This window comes from Haliotis rubra, unplaced genomic scaffold (assembly GCF_003918875.1).
Source record: "Haliotis rubra isolate DU_JTF1 unplaced genomic scaffold, ASM391887v1 Scf234, whole genome shotgun sequence".
Classification (NCBI taxonomy): domain Eukaryota; kingdom Metazoa; phylum Mollusca; class Gastropoda; order Lepetellida; family Haliotidae; genus Haliotis; species Haliotis rubra.
Window position 1 is genome coordinate 238,438 of NW_025766381.1, and position 21,453 is coordinate 259,890.

The 21,453-nt window shown below is 42.0% G+C and overlaps 1 protein-coding gene across 1 annotated transcript in view; it reads right to left on the reverse strand.

The window, feature by feature from the left end:
- The window catches only part of LOC124278256, a 127,486-nt gene extending 111,030 nt beyond the window's left edge, over positions 1 to 16,456 (reverse strand). The window contains exons 1-3 of the mRNA XM_046713973.1: positions 16,050 to 16,456; positions 14,605 to 15,716; positions 12,425 to 12,483 (exon numbers count right to left, since the gene is read on the reverse strand). Of these exons, the coding sequence (XP_046569929.1) occupies positions 12,425 to 12,483; positions 14,605 to 15,716; positions 16,050 to 16,456 (1,578 nt within the window). The remainder of the gene's footprint in view (positions 1 to 12,424; positions 12,484 to 14,604; positions 15,717 to 16,049) is intronic.
- Between the last annotated feature and the right edge of the window lie 4,997 nt (positions 16,457 to 21,453).

Sequence of the window (21,453 nt, forward strand, 5' to 3'; positions counted from 1 at the left end):
TGATCTGGAAGGTCAGGCGCCGTCCGCACCCAGCTTGGGAAAGCGCACCAACAGCGTTTGGTTTTCGTCGATTGTGCTCGCATTGTTGGTGATCATCACCGACTGACGCACGGCTTTGACCCCCAGGGGTTCTCTCAATCTTCGGAAAGGGCTTAGTTTATGCCCGTATTGCGACGACATCGTTTATATTAATTCTGTTTTCATATCTTCAATAGAAACATGGCCGAAGGTGGTTATGATGATATTGAAATGGACGATTTGGGTGACTATCGAACCCCGTTGCTCAATAATGATGATGATGATTTCGCAGACACGTTGTTAACGAGCGACCTTTTCAGTGACGAACTCTTAAAACAGACCGTCAACGATTATTACGATACCTGATGAGGCAGTTGACAGAGGAATAAACAGTCTCTTGCGTAACCAGCGACAGTCCTTGTAGGCAGCTAAATAGAGCCATAAAGCCCAGACAAGACGAGAGATCATCGGTGTCGTGAGGGCCCAAAATAGTAAACAGCTGGGGAATGGCAAAATGTCGGTCTGGCTGTCCAGGCAACTGGTTTTTGGTGATGAAATCCCACCTCAAACCAAGGAAGACTTTGGCATGTCTGGTCCTCTCAAATCGCACCGGGAGACATCCAGTGCATGAAGCTCAGAGATAGGGGCAGCAGTCGCAAGAGTTAGGAGGAAGAAAGTCTTAAACATGACATGCTCGAAATCTTTCTCCGCCAGAGGTTCATCTTCCTCCGACACGAGATGTCTAACAACCACGGCAAGGTCCCAGGCTTTTCAGAACTTGATAGCAACGTTTCGATACAGATTCTTGTACAGTTTTCAAGCATAAATGGAACATGAAGAAGGGGTAGATATATATACTGAATGTAACAATGTAACAAAGTAACAAAGAAAATAACATAATTAACATAATTGGCTAGGCAGTAAGCTGAAGAGGCCAGTGAGTTAGACAAAGGAAAGGTGGAAGCCAATGATGTACAAGAAGTGAGATGTTTATATAGTAGGGTTTATACAGTAGATTGGGCTTGGTGGAGGAGTGCATCATAGGCGGATGGAATGTCGTTATCATGAATAAAAGAAGTTGTTATCCATACAGTTTGTTCTATATCATCATAGAGTGACCGGGTGGAAGTATGGTGCACCGTAGTAATTGCCGTAGCAACACTCTTGGAATATCCCTTCGTAATCAACGGGCACCCATGAAAGGCCACCTCCTCGTGGTGGGTGCTGGGTCACGCTAAGAGCCTTTCAACCCCCCGTTGTGGACCCGGGGGGGATATTTTGGTCCACCAACCCGTTTGCCGTGGGTTGCGCCCCTGTGTCGGTGGAGGACGGGAGGCTGGTGGTTGAGGGCACTGGGAGCCTGGAACCGTGTTCCTTTTGCCCAACACACCACTTCGCCCCTTACTTCACCTAGACGGGTGGTAGAACTGGCCCGGTTCTATCAATCGGCTGGTCACGCCAAGCCCTGTGCATGGTACATATATTATTTGCACACATACTTATTTGGGGCTTTTGATATTTTGATCTTCCATTTACAAATTATTCTCATGTTAAATTGCCTAGAGTCCTATGCCAGAAGGCGGTGGCTCATGGGCCAATCTGGCAATAGAGACCTCTGAATTCTGTTCTTCTTCAGAAAGGTGTCAAGGGCTTAACCAGCCTGCCATTTTGTTCTGTTAGATTCGACAGCCTATTCAAGTGTTTATGTGCTGGAGTATAACATCTCTGTAACCCTGGTGGAGCATGCTGGATTCGGCTGTAACACCGCCCTTGTTGACACTCCATGGTGGGTGGGGAGCAGGGATGTTGAACACTTTTCCTACATCATGGCTTTTCCTCTTCCTTCTGGTTCATGAAGCATAAGCGTAGATTTGTAGAATCTACAGGAAGAAAGTCTTAAACATGACATGCTTAAATCTTTCCTCCATGAGAGGTTCCGAAAATCATTCCTCCGACGCAAGATGTCTAACAACCACGGCAAGGTCCCAGGCGCAGAACATTAACGCGTTTGATACAGATTCTTGTACAGTTTCGAAGCATAAATGGAACATGAAGAAGGTGAATATATACGGTAACAGTAACAAAGTAACAAAGAAATAGCATAATTAACATAATTGGCTGGAAGCGGTAGCTAGAGAGGCCAGTGAGTTGAACAAAGGAAAGATTGGAAGTAATGATGTACAAGTGAGATGTTTATATAATGGGGTTTACATATACAGTAGATTGGGCTTGGTGGAGGAGTGCATCATGGTAGGATGGAATGTCGTTATCATGAATAAAGTTGTTATCCATACAGTTTGTTCTATATCATCATAGGTGACCCGGGTGGAAGTATGGTGCACACGTGAAAGTAGTGCCGTATAACACTCTTGGAATATCCCTTCGCCATCAGCGGGCACCATGAAGGCCACCTCCCTCGTGGTGGGTGCTGGAGTCACGCTAAGCCTTTCAACCCCGTTGTGGACCGGGGGATATTTTGGTCCATAACCGTTTGCGTGGAGTTTAAGCCCTGTCAATGGGTGGAGGGGCCGGGGAGGCTGGTGGTTAGGGGCACTGGGAGCCTGGAACCGTGTTCCTTTGCCCGGCACCGCCGTACCGCTACCTAGGCGGGTGGTAGAACTGGCGGTTCTATCAATCGGCTGGTCACGCCAAACCCACAATTACATGGTACATATTATTTGCACACATACTTATTTTGGGGCTTTTTGATATTTTGATCTTCCATTTAAATTATTCTCATGTTAAATTGCCTGAGTCCTATGCCAGGAAAGGCGGGTGGCTCATGGGCCAATCTGGCAATAGAGACCTCTAATTCTGTTCTTCTTCAGAAAGGTGTCAAGGCGAACCAGCCTGCCATTTTGTTCTGTTGGGTCTGAATGGCCTATTCAAGTGTTTATATTAACGTGCAACATCTCTGTAACCCTGGTGGAGCATGCTGGATTCGGCTGTAACACCGTCCTTGTTGACACTCCATGGTGGGTGGGGAGCAGGGATGTTGAACACTTTTCCTACATCATGGCTTTTCCTCTTCCTTCTGGTTCATGAAGCATAAGCGTAGATTTGTAGAATCTACATCGTCCGGATGAAGGATCTTCTGACACTGTGGAGCTAAGTGGCGAGGTTCATTGTTATCATCTATAGAAGACCTCCTTTACAACTGAACCCCTTACGCCCAATCTCAAGGAGGCATTTATGATTGTCTGTGGAGAAGTGAAGGGCGTTACGATCTCGAAATGGCTTCGCTCTTAGTGGAATATTGCCGTGAACAGCAATCGGTCCAATCTGTTGAAACTAAAACAGTTTGTGAATACACCTGTTGTTGTCTCGGCGCACAGAACTCTGAACTCCTGCAGGGTATAGTCAGAACAGGGCGTTGCCTTTCTGATATGGATGAGGGCGTGTGTTCATGAACTTCATCCAGAAATTAACAGGAGTAAAAGCGTTTTTCTAAAAAGAAAGATGATGGCACAATTGTCAAGTTAAATACGTGCTGTTTTCACGTTCTCACTTTCCAACTTCAAAAAGTATAAAAGCTGGAGTACTTTAACATCGGAGTTGAGGTATATGTACCAACTCCGCTCAGATGTTTCAAATGCCAAAGGTTTGGTCATGGGGCCAGGTTCTGCGTAATACCATGGTATGTTCCGTTGTGGTGGTGCACATGAACTCTCTGAGTGCGAATGGCATCAAGTGTGCTAACTTTCACGATGTGAACACTTGGCCTCATCAAATCATGCCGGTCTTGAGCGTGAGACTAAAATTCAGAATAAAACACACCAGCATTTCTTATGCTGAAGCTAAAAACGAGTAACTATATCATCAGATCTACTATTTCATATTCAACTGTAGTTTCCTCATTGGCAATACCTCCAGACCCTCCCATGACATCAGCGTCGTGCCAGACATCCATATCCTGGGTGAATAAACAATTTACAATAGATGAACCTCTCAAATTGGTATCTCTTGTATTTAGACATCGGCCTCTCAGGCGGAGACTGTCACATAAGCTGCCATCAGCAGATCCTGCTTCTGAACCTGAATGTGCCTCAAATGCATCACAGCAAATTAAACCATCAAAATGAAAAAAGGAAAAATGGAGAGGAAGGACCAGGGCCCTTCAACATTTGGAGATGCCTTCCTCTCAGTCGTCCCTGTACAGGTTCAAATCAATTTGAACCTTTGGAGATGGAGGTCAATCCTCTGTCCCAGTCCATGGAGTAGACCTCACTCCGGCGTTCTCCAATTGATCCTCCATGAGTGGCTCAAATAACGTGTTCAGTGGAATTGTAGAGAGGACTGAGAAATAATTTTAATGATTTTCAATTACTAATGCAAGATTTCACACCATCAGCATTTTGTTTACAGGAGGCGTGCCTAAAAACCACAGATCAATTTGATATCCGACGGTATACTTCATATAACTTCTTTTCTCCTCGGGGACTCCGAGCTACTGGAGGCTCTTTGTTTGGTCGCGACAAGGGTGTTATACATAGCCCTGTTCCCTAAATACACCACTTCAGGCTGTTGCGTCAGGTTGACTTACACATTGCCTTTACATTATGCTCCTTTATGTGCATGCATCTTCCCTCTTCACTAAACTGATCTTCAGGCTCTTGCTGATAGCTCCCAAACCGTGTATCATTATGGGTGACTTGAGCGGTCATAATCCTCTTTGGGGTGGATTCTCATACAAACAAATGGGACAGTACTAGAAGATTTTATTTCAAACAACGATCTGTGTATGTTTACTTGATAATTGAGAGAAGACATACCTACATCCTGGCACGGGCACATATTCTTCTCTTGATTTATCACTCCTGCTCCACGCACCGATCTGTTAAATGAATTTGAATGGTCAGTCCATAGCGACCGCAATATTGGCAGCGACCATTTTTCCAACCATTCTTAAAACAATAACTCCTGCGATGTTGCTCCATCATCAAGATGGAACTTCAACAAAGCAAATTGGCCTTGTTTGAATTACTCTGTATTGACAAACTAACTCCTGCTCGTTTTATTGATGCTCTTGATTCAGTGCAATTATTCTCTGATGAACTACACAAAATAGCTGATGAGTGTATTCCTAGGTCCTCTACAAATCCACATATCACGAAAACCATGGTTTAATAGCGGCTGCAAACAAGCTAGAAGGCCGCAGGAAAAAGCTGAACACTATTTTTAAATTAAGCCGCAATGAATTATAATTTAGATAAATTTAAAATTTTAAGCGTAAAACACGTCCGAACATTTAAGCAATAAGCCAGTCGTGGCAAGAATGCGTTTGAAAATAAATTCCTTGGGGCCGATGTCGGGTATGGAACTATGATCCAAGAGAATTAAAAGGTAAGGAATTTACCAAATCAAGCATTAATCATCTCAAAATTGGGGACCAATTGTTAACAGATAATCTGACATCATAAAATAAACTGGGTGAGACACTTTACCAAAACATTCTTCCTCGTCAAGCTATGTTCCCGATTTCAAAAATTCAAAATTGCAAGAAAAACAAGTCAATTTTCATTAGGATAATGGGGAAGAATAAAAATAATGAAATCTTCTCTATCACGAGCTTCATACTGCTCTTGAACAAGCTCATAATGCTGCAACAGGGCGATAACGGTCATTATCAACTCCTGCAACACTACTGAATCTTGTTTAGAAACACTATTAAATATTTTTTTGATGACATTTGGACATCTGTGGCTTTCTTCATCTTGGCGTGATGCCATTTGTTATTCTCCATACCTAAACCTGGATGATCATACCCGATCCCTCAAATTATAGGCCCATTTCCTTGACTAGTTCGTTTGCAAAACCATGAGCAGCATGGTCAATAACAGATTAACTTGGTACTTAGAGTCCAATAATTTAATCACAAATATTCCAATGTGGTTTTCGTAAAATGCGCGGTACCGACATTTAATTACGTTAAGGTCATTCGTTAAAATGCCATTCTTAACAAGCAGCATGCAGTGTCAATATTTTTTCGATTTAAGAAGCCTGTGATACGACATGGAAATAGGCATTTACAAGATTTATGATTTTGGTTTTGAGAGAGGCCGTTTGCCTCAGTTTATATCGAGTTTTTAACTGATAGACAATTTCAAGTCCGCGTGGGTTCTACCCTGTCCCCGGCCATTATAAGCAGGATCAGGGTGTCCCACAAGGTAGTATTGTCTCTCCACATTGTTAGTGTTAAGATCAAGTAGTTTATCAAAGGTCTTAAGTGAAAGTTCAATCCCGATGGAGTCACTATTAAAGTGGATGATTTTAATATTTCTTGTGCATTGGTAAAAATATGCATACTATTGAGCGGCAACTGCAGTTTACGTGTTTAAACAAGATAGATAAATGGTGTCTTGAATGGATTTAAATTTTCTAAATCCAAAACTAATTGTATCCATTTTTGTAGAAAATATAAACCCCGCATAAAGACCGGAACTGTTTCTAAATGGCTCTCCATCAAAGTTGTTAAAGGAAGCCAAGTTCTTGGAAGGTTTAATTTTTGACTTCGCATCTAACTTTTTCTTCCACGTATCAAGGCCCATTAAAACTAAATGCGCTGAAAGCACTAGACTTGCTGAAAGTGGATTTCCAATTCTAAGTGGGGAGGGATCAGAGCTACCCTACTACAACAATTATATCGATCATTGGTTAAGTTTCCAAACTTGATTATGGCTCCATGTAAGTATATGGTGGAGCCTGCAACTTTAACCCTAAAACTTTTTAGATTCTGTCCACCACCAAGGTCTAAGACTATGTCTTGGTTCCTTTAGAACTTCACCTGTTGACGGCCTCATCGATAGAGGCCTTTGATGAGCCATCTCTTCCACTGGCCATTATAAAATTAACTTTACAGTATGTAACAAAGGCTTTTATTCAATAAGAGTCAAGAGCCCTGCATGATGACTGTGTCTTTAATCCAATATATGAAGATCTGTATAACAAAAGCCTTCTCTTGTTCTCTTATGCTCTTGTATAAAGGTGGCTCTTCCTTTCTGCTGCTGGCATTGAGCTAGAACATATAGCTCCTTCGATCTTATTTCTTCCTCTCCTTGGCAATTGGATTTAGGCCGCAGAGTTGACCTTACACTGACAACATTTAAAAAAATCAGAAACAAATGAACTACAATATAAACAAGAATTTAATCAATTAAAAACTAAATATACTACATACACATCCTTATTTACAGATGGGTCCAAGGATGGTGGCGCGGTGGCATGTGCCACTGTCATTGGATCCCGAACAATATCTTCTAGAATACCGGATAACAGCTCTATATTTACAGCAGAAGCAAACGCCATCTTAACAGCTCTTAAATATATTGAAAGACATCCCAAACATAAACAATATATCATCTTTACAGATTCTCTTTCATGTCTTCAGGCGATTAAAAATCTTTCTTGCAAACATCCACTTTTATTAGAAATTATTGAATTGTATAATAGGCTTGCTACTGGCCAATGCGACTATGATCTTTGTTGGTTGCTTAGCCGCGTTGGCATTTCTGCAGGAACACAATGGCTGATCTTGCTGCTAAGGCAGCACTCAACAAATCTGTGGACACCACTTCTGCTCCCACATACTCTGATTACAAAGCTTGCATTAGATCTTACATCAAGTGATCTAATGCAAAAGAAGATGGAAGGACACCAGAAAGTAAGGTAATCAACCAAATTACATGCAATAAAACCCTACATTGGTTACACTTTACTTTGGAGGTTGTCAGTCAGATTTGAGGAGGTCATTATCGTGCGTGTAGCGTTATTGTATACCAGATATACTCATGAATATTCCATTGAAAGCCCGAAGATCCACTCCGTTTTGTATCCTTGTGATGAGAGAGTCACGAGTCAAAGCATCTCCTGCTTGACTGTGTTGGTATCTCCATCATAAAAAGGGATAAATATTCAATGTTAAAACTCTTCACCGGATCTTTTTAATTCTGTTTCATCTTCATTTTAATTCTTGGTTTTTAAAAGAAATTGATTTCATTAATGAATTTTGATTAATATATTATGTATATAGCTGTGTTTTAATATGATTGGTAGTTTGATTGATAACTTAGATTGTTAAGTGGCTGTACTCTCAAGGGGGTTGAAGTATTGTGGAAATTATTGTCCCCTGAGGAAGTGCAGTAGAGATCCCAAAACATTCAAAGTCAGTTTCAACTTTCCGATTTTTTAATCATTAGAATATTTGTAATTTTAATGTATGGCTAGATATCGTTAATTGCTAGCGGTTGAGGGATGATGATATAAATCCAGCTAGGGCCCATGCAGGGAAGCAAATGTACTATGAAGTCCCCATGGTCCCTAGTATGGTGCGTCTACCTTCAGTTGTTAGCGATCTATAGCCCATTTTTTAGATTGTATTTGTCCCCTATGGTTAAAATGTTTTGGAATTTAATTACTAGTTTTAAATTATTCTCTGTGATAATCTAGTTATTTTACTTTGTCCTTAGAGTAGGCCGAGGCTTTTATAATTTTCTATTATTTACTATATGTACCAATTAATTGTTCTCGTCCCGCGATAGCAAAACGAAATATTGCCGATGTGACGATAAATATTAACTCACTCACTCACTCACTCATAATCAACGATTTATGTCGTTGTGCCAGGCGTGCCAGATGGAGCATGTCCGGAGACCAATGCAGCTGATCTGAGTGAGGGTGAACCAGAAGATGGGGTGCAGCCTGGAAGTGAATGCGGGGATTTGGAGTCGAAGCCATTCCTTGCAGATCAAGGAACCAACTTCTGGCCCGACCAGTAGGGCCTTCTACCAAAATCAGTATCATCAGCTGCATCGTAAACGTAACTTGAGAATGCACCGTGGAAGAGAAGTGCCACTTCTAGCGGAAGCTTGCTTGCACGCATTTAAGAGTTCTCCCTGGGGATGGCAAGAACATTGTGTGCCCAGGCAGGGGATCAGAATGCGTCTCTACCACAAACTGTGGAAGCTGAGTGTTGAAATGAGTTGCTGAAGAGGTGGAGCTGTCCGGGAAACCACATCGGGAGGAAAGAATTTGGAAAACCTGCGGGATGTAGTTTCCACTCCGTGCTCGAGATAATGAGTGAGCCAAAGCGGGACAGAGAAGAGTCAGCAATAACGTTTTCACCCTGGGAGTGTGATTGGCCTGGACCGAGATGTTGGCTTGAAGAGTTCACCGAAGCGGAAAAACTGCTGCGTTCAATGAAAGGAGCTAAGGAAATGCCATGGACCCCATGCAATTGATGTACCACACGACTGCCGCGTTGTCCGACAGAATCAAAAGACTGGTTGATTGAAGTAGGTGTTGCCAATGAGTGATGGCCAAGATGACTGCCCTGAGCTTGAGAACGTTGATGTGACATGCACGGTCTGCAAGAGCCCTGCCACTTGATGATCGAGGAGGTGAGCTCCCCACCCCTGTAGAGATGCGTCTACATACAGGTGATGTGCTGGAGCAAACGGCCTAAAAGAGACTCTGCCACAAACATTCAACTCATCCAACCACCACTGTAGATGGGGATGGAGTGCGGGGAGAGCAGAAGGGAAACTAATCGCGTGAGGGTAAGCTTGAGTCAATGGGAGAGTGGCGATCAAAGGAAGTTAGAAACCACGGCTATCGTTGACGTATGCGTAAAGGGTCTTCCAAAATGATCCAATTGCGAGCATAAGTCCCAAGTCTTCCGTCAACTGGAGAGTAGAACTTACGAACCTGACTGGGGACGGAAGGTCCCTGATCGTCTGTGATATCATCAAGTCACTGCTTGCCAGAACCTGACGCGGGGGGCTGGTGAGGCTTGGCAGCCAGGCGAAAAGACCAGTGAAGGACGCGTTGGCATCGGAGCGTCCTTGGGAGAAGACCCTTTCACTAAAAGCAGTGGGGTCAGTGTTGTTAGGAACACTAGGTAGCAGGCGGCGATGAAGCATGGAATCCTCCACCTACATGCGTTGGAATGTCAACAACTGCATCGAAACCTGAAGGTGAACCTCCTGCCCAACCATCATGGCTATCTCCCTAATAGCTCCATTAAACAACGTACGACCCGACCAAGCCTGACGAATCAGATCAGTCCAAAACCTGTTTCCCCAGGAAGATAGGTGTAAGGATCGCCCTAACACGCATATTAGGTAGGAGATAAAATGTACCATTTGATCAAGAATAATTTGAAATTGCATGAGGACCATGGACGCAGGGATGGTTACCACCTCCAACGAATTGTCAAGACCATATTGAAGGGAGTCAAGATCTTGCAGACAGAGGTGTCTAGATGAGAAAGCTCCTGATCCTCAAACAGGAAGGGAGGGTATGAACACTGCTTTGTAGCCAGTAAAGAGATGTCATCATCTACCAAAGGTGATGTGATCAAGTTGGCAAATCCATGCACGTGGGTCGATGCAAGATTAAACCTCGGAGCTGCAAAACCATCCTTGACTTTCCACAAATTATCAAACGCCTCATCCAAAGAGTCAGCAAGCTGTGTAATGCATGGGCGAGGCGGAAACATGATTGAGCTAAAGTCCCATTGACTCATGTCAATGGAGGACAAAAGGTCCGCATGTGATTTGCTTCTAGGCAGTTTAAGGTTGTTAGCAATCCCGGTCAATAATTGTGGAGTCTCTACCGCGTCCACGCTCGTCTCAACTGTGGAAAGACAATCAGATGCAGGCGACGGCGTAGCAGAAGGAACAGCATCACGTAGCGAAGGACCCGATGAATGTTCATGACCCAACGCTCAAGCCACCGCTCTGATTATAGAGTCAAAGTCAAAGGCTGAGCCTGAGAGGTGTCTGTAGACAGATCCCATGAAACCAGCAAACTCCAGGGTGAGACATAGTCAGAAGAAGGTTACCACCAGTGGTAAATGAAGCATAACATGCAGTTGCTGGGAACACAGGCACATCGGCTGGAACAGGCACTGGCAACTGAACAAGCATTACTTGTAACTGCAGGCAAAGCCGAACTGGTGACCGGTAGCTGAGTGGGGGCTTCTGCAAAAGTGGAGATCCCCAGGAACTTCGAGGTATAAAGCGTTGAATATACGCGGAAGTGGCGCGACCCTTGGCTGATAAGGTGGGGAAACCCGAAGTGGTGCATTGGTAGCAAGCGCTGAACGAAGCTGAGACTGTGAACTGAGGTACAGATCAACAACCAACGAAGCACCAGTAGGAAAACCAGTGGAGACAGTAATGGCTGACACCTGCAGGTGGCGCCGAACCCACGGAATAGGTACAAGATGTTGGTAAGTAGACTGGGGCGACCCACTGGGATAGTATGTTGAACCATAAGACAAGCGTATCAGTAACTGGAAGCATTACACTAAATGCGCCATGAAAGCGAGACCGTGAACAACAGCATTGGTGAAGAGCCGCTCTCTGGGAACAAGTGGCGCCACGCAGTACTGGCCAAGGTTTGATCGAGAGCAGCACATTGGAAACAGCGTCGAACTGGTTGAAAGCGGCACATTGGTGGGGAGCGCTGAACCAATCAAAAGACGAGGCACACTTTGAAGCAACACACTCACCACCGTAGACGATCCCTGTCAGCAACCCGTCTAGAGCCAACTCATCTATAGGCCAAGAAAGCGTTGTCATCAAGGTAAGATAAGTATGAACAGCGACAAGACCTTTCGCACCAGCCTATGCAGTCAACACACAACAGGTGCAGAATTACTGTTGCATTTGTCACAATGCTTCCTCTCGCGTGAGGGCCGATTGCTTTTTCTCATGATGAAAAAAGCCAAGTCGAGACGAATACGATCAGATCAGAATAACACGTCCAGCTCGGAGAGTGACAAGAAAGAGAATGACAGCAGTGGGTTGTCACATGACCATCTGAGTGCTTAGCATGCTATACAGAGATGATTGACAGGTCTATTTATAGGACTGGGTGCAGAGAGTCAGGTTCGACTGAGGCCAGAAAGATTTGATTCAAATCACAGCACGTTTACGACTTATTGATGCTTTGTCGAAGAAGAGAACAAGTACATACCATGAGATAGGATAAGTTTAACAATAATCAAGTAAATTTCAACTGATTGAGTCCTTATAGTTAAAAATAGTTGCAAAGTCCTGATGCCTTGTTCAGCAGTTTCGCTAGTAGAAACGACATGTAATTATAGGGTGATCTCTCATATGTTACAACGAGCAAATCAGGAATTCTTCACTTGTTTCTAAATATGTCCTTAAAAGTATGTTGAAATTGATGATAATCTGGTGATAATTCTCTCAAGGCAGTTGGTTTCTGCGGTAAATGAAACGTTCGACAATTATAACTGATGTGTTCATCACAAAGTAAATCAATTTATGACTTTCAATATTGTTCAGCCTTTTGTTTAGTCCAGAAACTCTCAAAAACAAAAATGTTCCTTTTCTGTTAGCCCCCAAAAATATAAAAAATAAACTTTAAATATATTTACCATAAGACCTGCTGTTTGATCATCCAGGTGTTGTGGCACTAGACCTTCTGCGACGATTCCTGGTTGTAAAAATGTCATATTTTTACCACTTCAATACAATAAAGTGGATGCCCACAGCCATCTCAGAACTGAGTTGTTTAACATCAGTTATCATGTTGGATTTAGAAGTTCCATTAACAAGAGTATACTCCAGTTCTTTTAAAGAGGAAAACATGTCTTTCCAGTGATATAATGACTATCAGACTTGGCTAAACGAAGAAAACTGCATACTAAGAGACGTTTAAGTAAAAATGTCCTTGAACGTTACTTAAATAGGAAGGGACGTTTTGATCAATTAATACGAAGACATATGCACGCGTAAGGACACCAGTATGGTCTGTTTATATACTAGGCACATAAAGAAACTGTGCATACAAAAATTTAAAATCTAAATTTATCAAACCTGTGTAGACACATAAGGATTTTAACTCAGAGATTAGTGACATGTATCCAACATGCATGCATGTGCCACGTTCCGTGACGTCTGTGGGTTCGTCCTTGAGACGTGCAGTACGCTGTTGCACGTGCATTCCGGGAAAGAGAAACAGAGCAAATGAATGCCACACAATACTGTCACTTTGGAAAGCTCAACCCCTGCCCTTGCCATCGTTCAAAAAATTAAACGGCTATTGAAACGCATAGCATGCCAAGGCTCACGTCTGCACAACGTCATGAGGCCATTGGGATGGTTCGTGAGGGTATGTCTCAACGACAAGTGGATGCACATTTCCACTGCCACCGGAACACCATTTCTGCACTGGTGAGACGCTACCAGAACACAAATGACGTCATCAATCGGCCACGTTCTAGACGTCCACGTGTAACAACGCCAAGACAGGACAGATTGATAAGGGTGACCCATCTTCGCCACAGGCTTCAGACTGCAGTGATGACTGCCCGAACCATCCCAGGACTTCACTGTATCCACCCCAACACAGTTCGACAACGTTTACGTCATCACGGGATCTGACCACGACGTCCCGCCATACGGCCTATCCTGACACAACGTCATCGACAAGCTCGTCGAATGTGGTGCCCAAATCATGTCCGCAGACCCTTGTTTTGGTAGAGAAATGTTGTTTTTACAGATGAGTCCATAGACGCGTGGGAGAACGTTATGCACAGGCCTGTGTCTTGGAGAGGAATCGCTTTGGTGGTGGTGGTTCCGTGATGATTTGGGGTGGAATAATAGCACGCCAAAGAACTCCTTTGGTGATTGTTCAGGGCAACTTAACTGGTGTGGGCTACAGGGATCAGATTATTCGACCTGTGGCAATTCCTTTTCTGCAACGTCATGGCCCTGGGTTAACATTCCAACAGGACAATGCCCGCCCTCATACGGCAAGGGTTGCTATGGATTTCTTGCAACACCACAACGTTGACTTACTGCCTTGTCCTGCAAATTCACTGGATCTCTCCCCGATTGAGCATGTTTGGGACCAGATGGATCGACGTCTACGCTGTCTTCCTCATCCGCCAGATAACGTCCTTGACCTTGCAACAGAACTTGAGAGAATCTGGCGTGACATCCCACAAGCCTTTCTTGCACGTTTGATAGGCTCTAAGCGTCGTCGATGCACTGCTGTTCTCAATGCCGATGGTGGACATACCGTTATTGAGCTTGTGACATGGTCGTTTGACCCTGTCCCGCTTGTGGACTCGTGACTTCATTGTGATTGACTTTTCAATTGAAATTCTCCTGACTTGTTATGGTCTCATGATCCCTCCATTAAAGTTTATATACCTTTGACATTGTTATCGTACTTATCAACTGGGATAATATTTTGACAATGCACAGTTTCTTTATGTGCCTAGTATATAAAAACAATTATCATTGATTCATGAAGCTATTCTACTGAAGCAGTTAAATGGAGCATCTCACAAGGACTGGTATTGAATTGATATTGTCCACGACACCATCACCCTAGAATTTAGTTTTGTTAAAATATAAAATATATTGCTTGTCTGTTGCTTCCCACACTAATCGTCTCGTTATTTATGTCCCAGTTTTGGAGATCATATCAATGCATGATTTTGGCTCAAGGCATCTACTTTAGTACATTTCCATGAATATTTCCTAGACCATGTTATTCTGCTGGTGAATATCACACATCACACATACACACATCACACATACTCGCCTTCCATGGGTCTTGATAAAATGCCAACATTGGCCATCAGTGCTTCTATGTTAGAAGCTTCTTGTGGCACAAATCTGATGTCTAGCATAGTTTGTTCAATACCAAGCTGCAAACTGGTAGGTGTATCAGTCAGTGATTCCAGGCTCCTGTTTATAGCAGGATACATCTGCAGCATCTCAACAACGTCAGCCTTCTCTTTGGCCTGTGCAAAATATGTGTCAGTAGAGTCTATAACCGCTAAAGTCTGGTCATTAGATTCCATTTTCTTTTGAAGAATGGATAACAAACGGGCACTTCTTTGTTTTACATCAGTCTCCAGCTGCAGTTTTCTCTTGTCCAAAACGGTCTTGAAGTGATCAAACATGGTGTTAATATCTGATAAAGATTTTGCCCTCATGTCTTCAATATGCTTTTCTTGGCGTTTTATTTGTTTCTTATTATTTCTTAAACGATCTGCATGGCCATGAACTTGAGTGAGTTTGGTTTCCAGTTCTGCCTTCCTTGCAGCTGATGCCTCTTCCAGCTGCTGCAAATCATGACCTTTGTGGTCTAGAACTGTACAGGAGACACAGCATAGTTTCTCTTCTGTTGCACAGTAGAATTCAAGGTTGTGTTTCGGGTGTTTAGGACAAAAATGACCTTTTGCAAATGACGTTATTGGCTGGTCAATAAGGTCCCCAAGAGACACGATGACATGGTCTCTGCTAAGCCGATGACGTCTGTGTACAAAGTCACACTCCTTACACAGATAGCTGTGACATTCTTGACATCGTGACACAGCCTCATTCCTCTCAGGACACTCACTGCACTGGGCCTTCTTATCCTGCTTGATCTGCAGGAACTCTACTAGCTTGTCCCTCAGGCCATCAACCTGGAGTGTGTCAGCGTTTCCATGGACTCTTTGGACTTGACGACATAACGGACATGTGATCTGACCTTTCCTCTCCTTGACAAGAAGCTGCTGAAGACACTGTGTACAAAAGGCGTGTAAGCAGGAGTGGAGGAGACGAGGACAACGGTCTGTCTGGTTGAAATGTTCCACACACACGGGGCATTCCAAGAAGTTGTCTTTTAAGCTTCCAACGTCTACCTTTTCTTGAGGTTCAGACATTCTGTAAGAAAAAGAGAACATACTAAGTATATGCAGTGTTTCCGCTGGGTATTATTTTTACCAGCCACAGTGTCCGGCGATCATTTCATTTTCCGGTCCTGTACACAATCTGGCGGTCACAATTTATATGCAAGAGTTATGCAATGATACTTAAATTCAATAAATATAATAAAACCATACCTTTCAGAGTTTTCTGTTTTTATTTCGGAACATGACTCTTGCTTTTTCGATGTTCTTTTCTCCTGCGTGCATGTTTAATGTCATGAGAGTATTCAACCGATCCTGTGATAGTCGATTTTGTCGGGGATTGTGAACCAGATTTTGGAGGCTGAACCCCCTCTCTGCAGCCATGGTGCTCACTGGGATTGTCATGGCAATCTTTGCCAACACAGCAAAGTCTGGGTAAATGTCACCATACTCCATAATAATGGCACGACAATTTGTTTCTAGTGAAGTGGTGCCAAGACCACGGACAGTTGTTTTGTAATGGCTGAAGTCCTTCCTAGCACGGTCGCCATTGACAACACCTGTGACATCATTTTCCTCTTGTCCATTCACAGGGCTGAACTGAGTTATCAACACGTCAAGGGAATCCCGAGCATATGCGACAATGTCGTCTTGTGATTCAGAAAAACGAATGGGGTTCAGAACCTTATCAAGGCATGGTAAAACATGTAAACTCTCCTCTGGAAATCTAGCGTGTAGATTACAGCATAGTTCTTCAATAAATCCTTTTCTCATGTTTTGAAAAGCACGATTAGAACCAGCATCTGCATATTTGAGTTTCACGCCCCCTGAAATATCCTTTCTGGAGATTTTCTGTGAAATACTTCTCACTTTCGCCTGGAGTTGTTATCAACTCCATCAGTGAAGTGCAAGTCAAATTTACTATTGGCATAACCATGCCAATGTTGAGATTTTCTTTCTGAAATATCTTTATCAACTTGTCCATGTAGTACAAGACATCCGAGAGCATGTAAGTGGTGGTATTGAACGAATACGTTTGGATCTTCTTCTGAATATTAACAGCTGCACTGTTATTTCTGTTGGCGGCCTCCTCTTCAATTTCCATAATGAGGGCTGGCCAATTGTTTTTTGCACTTTTGACGGCGTTTCCCACAGACAACCATCTGACACTGCATGGTTGTTTTACACTTGAAAAGTCTGAATCCTCCAAAACTTGCGATAATTCGCGTAATCGGTTATACCGAGAGGCTGAATATTTGTACAGTTTATAAATGTCATTCAGTGTCTGTCGATATTCTGCTACTGTTTTAGATACTTTTGCAGCGTCTGCAGACGCCAGTGCCACCATATGTGCAATACAATGCACATGGATCATGTAAGACCATTCATTCTAAGACCATTCATTCATTCTAAGACCAACACTGCTTCTCTTCCCCGTCATAACGGCTGCACCGTCTGAACCCAGTCCAATAACCTTTTCAAGAGGAATATTCCATTCTGCAAGTACTTCGTGCACTTTATTTGTCACACATTCTGCTGTACCACTGTGAACGGAGTAGTTTCCAATAAATAGTGTTTCTGGCAGCCCATTTGCGTTAAAAATTTTCAACTGTCACATTTAGTCTCATCAATGATGATTCCCATGAACTCACTTTTAGAAATTTTGTCTTTCATTTCATTCACCGTACTTTTTAGCAACGCATCTTCCATTTCTCCAATGCTATCGGAATGTGTGTGGACATCACCAGTCAAACTTGAACAGCCATTTTTTTGCTGTAACTCGATCAATCCAGAAAATTTAACAGTCGTAAAATTTTCTTGTGCCATGTATAATACAGTTCTCATCATAGCTGTTAACTTTGCATCAGATTTCTCAGTTGCAGCGTTTAGATGCGTAGTCATTGCATTTTGATGAAAACTTCTTGTTACAGCATGACGATGGGATGCACTGTCACGATGTTCTCTCAATGCAGACTTTTTCAAATTTATACATCCTCCGGTGAATCCATTCACTTTTGCTGCATGTTCGCATATTTTACAGAACATTAAAACACTTCCACTGTGATCCTCATAACGAAGCCATTTGAACTCTGTCAGCCACTCAGAATTAAATTTGCGTATTTTAGTATTGCAAGTTTTAGCTTTAGAGTTCCCACTTGAACAGAGGCTTTCCCCTTTATTGTGTCGCTTACTGGTTTCTACATCTGTTCTCAGTTCATTTTGATCGTCTTCCGATTCACAAACCTTTCTTTACCACAGAAGAAAGTGGAAAGCATCGTCTGCTTTTTACTGGCCATTTTCACGTTTGACAGTCACCATGTGCTTTTAACAATCTGATACGATCGTACATTTCCGCGACAATTCGTAAGCCTACATATTATTATAATGGGACGAGATACAAAGAACACACAAATTATTCAGAATGGCTGACGAAGCATTGACCAATCACATTTCGTACATTACGTCACATGATTTGGTTTGTTTACGAGATGAAATCATAAGTTCTCGAAACTATATTTAGATAGAATTTATTCTTGAACGACTTCTCGTTGACGTTGATATACATGGCATGACTTGTATTATGCATTTTATGATTTTATGTTTACCGGACACGAGGACCGGCAGCATTTGAATTTATCGGTCCTGGACCCCTTTTACCAGCAAAAAGCCGGCATATGCCAGAGAACGGAAACACTGATATGTAAGTAAGCTTACACAACAATTTTTTTCTATTCAAATGGTTGCATCACTTCCTCATAATGCTATTTTGGTTTTATTCTGAATAGAATCATTTCAAGATAGACATAATTTTTTTTTGCAGTCATATCCCAGCAGGCACATCAACGCTGTTTCAACGTTGAGAATAGGTTGGTCCTCAACGTTGAAATTACATGTAGATTGAAAGTAGGTTGTATATGAAAAATGTTTAGACGTAGATGTCCGACGTGGAATCAACGACAAAGTCTGACCTATTATCAACGTTGAAAAAGGTTGTATATGAAAGTTTTTTAGACGTAGATATCCGACCTGGAATCAACGTTGAAGTTTGACCTATTATCAACGTTGAAAAAAGGTTGTATATGAAAGTATTTTAGACGTAGATATCCGACGTGGAATCAATGTTAAAGTTTGACATATTATTAACCTTGAAAATGGGTTGTTCCGTGGTTGTGTCTGGGAGGTACTACGCTTTCATGTAAATAGACTCGCACTTCATCTTTAAACTACACTAAAGTAGCACCAAACTCATGCATCCAGCTAAAATACCCAAAAAGCTACCTGCAATAAGCAGTGTTCAAACATAAATTGCAGTAAAAATATTTACCTGATAAAATACTTGGTTAAAATTCCACATTCAATATAAAGCTCATTAAAGTTTTATGTCAGTTGGACGTATAATTCCAGTAAGAAGAAAAGAGTATTCCAAATTAAGAAAAACTATTAACTGTTGTATTGTTATCTTGAAAAGGTGGAAATTGGAGTTCTGAAAACAATAATGAGCTCTCATAAGTATACAATAGATTCCCTATTACCTACTCTGTCTCTCTTTGTCATTTGTACACTCATAAAACTCAGATAAATAACTTCTTCATAATTCAGAAATGTTTACACTTAATCTCTTATAGGAACGCTAAGAAAATCTCTCATATGATGAATTATGTGTGCCTATAATATCTGCGACGTCACAACTATGCTTCTCTGAATCATGAACAATAAAATAATGAGATTAAACTCTACACTGCCAGAAATAATCTATCATACCCTGAATAATACGACACTGAATAACATCTCTTACAACTCTGAAATACATCTACACTCAAAAAGACTTAAATGTACTCGTAAACAAACATCGCTGGCACACGCAAATTCTTGGAAACAGTGTATCTCTGACTCTCAATTCCAAGAAATGGAAGTCCTACTCTATTTGACCAAAGGGGTGACAGGTGGCCAAAACATATTGAAATGTAGGTCATACACTGAAAATAACTCTGATTTAAAACACTACAAATATACACTTTCTCTCTAATATACTCGGTAGATGATCTTGACAAGGGAACATGTACATAAAATGCTGATATCTAACAATGCCTGTACTCCAAATAATGGACTCTTCCAAATCTCAGTAGGTTTCACTGCACACACATTTAAATGCAAAATAATGAAAAACCTACACTTTGACAATGATAAAGAAACATCATATTCAAATTCTACAGCTGACCAAATACCTGAAGAGTGTGTCTCCCAGTAATAAACATCTATAGATCTCTATAAATTTATGACTTCTGTCCTCTCTCGTGCTTTCTCGCATCTAAGCTGGTTCCCGGCTCCCTTTGCGCGCGCTAACGTTCGACAAAGCTTATCTCGCATCCAGCTCTGTACGGCGAAAAACAATATGGCGCCAAGCAAGGGAGTGCTCATTAAACTAAACATCTCCGGGAGATATCATTGTCAAATTATTCTCTTACATGATCAACCTTTGTGGTGGATATACTGGAAACAAGTGAAATGTTAAAAACTTGTTACCCCTTAGCATTGCTCCTTTTATGTGATCCACAACATTGATGCCACCCAGTCTTCGAAGATGAAATTTCTGCAAATTCCATTAAAATTATATCTTATTTCATAATTAAATGGTCCTTACTAAATTACTTCTTTTGTATGTAACATTTTAACCTTTAAGAGACATGAATCATCACATCCCTTCCAAACAAGTGTAAGAATGAGTGCAGTTTTGTTAATTGTCCCATCAAAGAATCATTAGTGAAGTTACACATTTTGTAAATAAATAAAAGTTGAAATAAATTATATGCAATTTCATCCTTAACAAAGACTTGCACAAGACATTTTGATGTGAATTTTCGTTGCATGATCTGAGAAAGATTTCCTTTCACCATTCTCCAACCCCCATCCCCCAAATAATATGCATATGTTGACAGGGTTCAGAGCGTGCTCAATGCATAATTTACTGATAGACTTATTCAAACGAACAAATGATCATAATAATGTGATGCAATATAAACTGTCGATAGATTCTATTCGATTTCGTATAGCTGCCCTTAGGGACCGTTCATAATCTATGGCTTGGGGGTGATGATGATTTTTATGAAGAAGCATGTGCAATGTGAATTACCCTTAAAGTGTATGTACGAAATAAGTGACGCCCACCCTGCATGTCATGTACAATATCTATCTATAGATATCTATATCTCCCCTTCCCATAATTTCTAAGCATCATATTAAACATAGTGCGTGTGTACAAAAATGCTGACCCCCTTAGCTCCCCTGAACAAAATGGGTGAACACACCCCCACCCCCAAACCCCGTTCTGTCCTGCGCGGCACACTGAGAACTGACTTGTGTTATTTTCTAATACTGATCAACTGATTTATTTTGCTATCTGCCAAGAGAAGTCCGTGGTTAGATAGCCTAGTCATTTCATGTATATACCTTAAAGATGGAACTGTTAATAAAGCGGCATATAAAAAACACGCACGCTCACACGTTCACACGCATGCACGTGAAATATGCACCAGACCTCAGCACCACCACCCAGAAACACACGTGCGCGTGACTGATAGGGTTTGGGTGTTTCCTTAGCAACAAACTGGACCCACAATTACCTGTACCATTCGTTACAATTCGTTAACGGCACGCAGACTTTGGATTCGGAAACGCAACATGACGGACGGACTTACATGGTCTTATACATGACGCGAATCCATTGCATATTTACTGGTAGGTTTGTGGAAGCGTGGATTTTTTTACTTTTT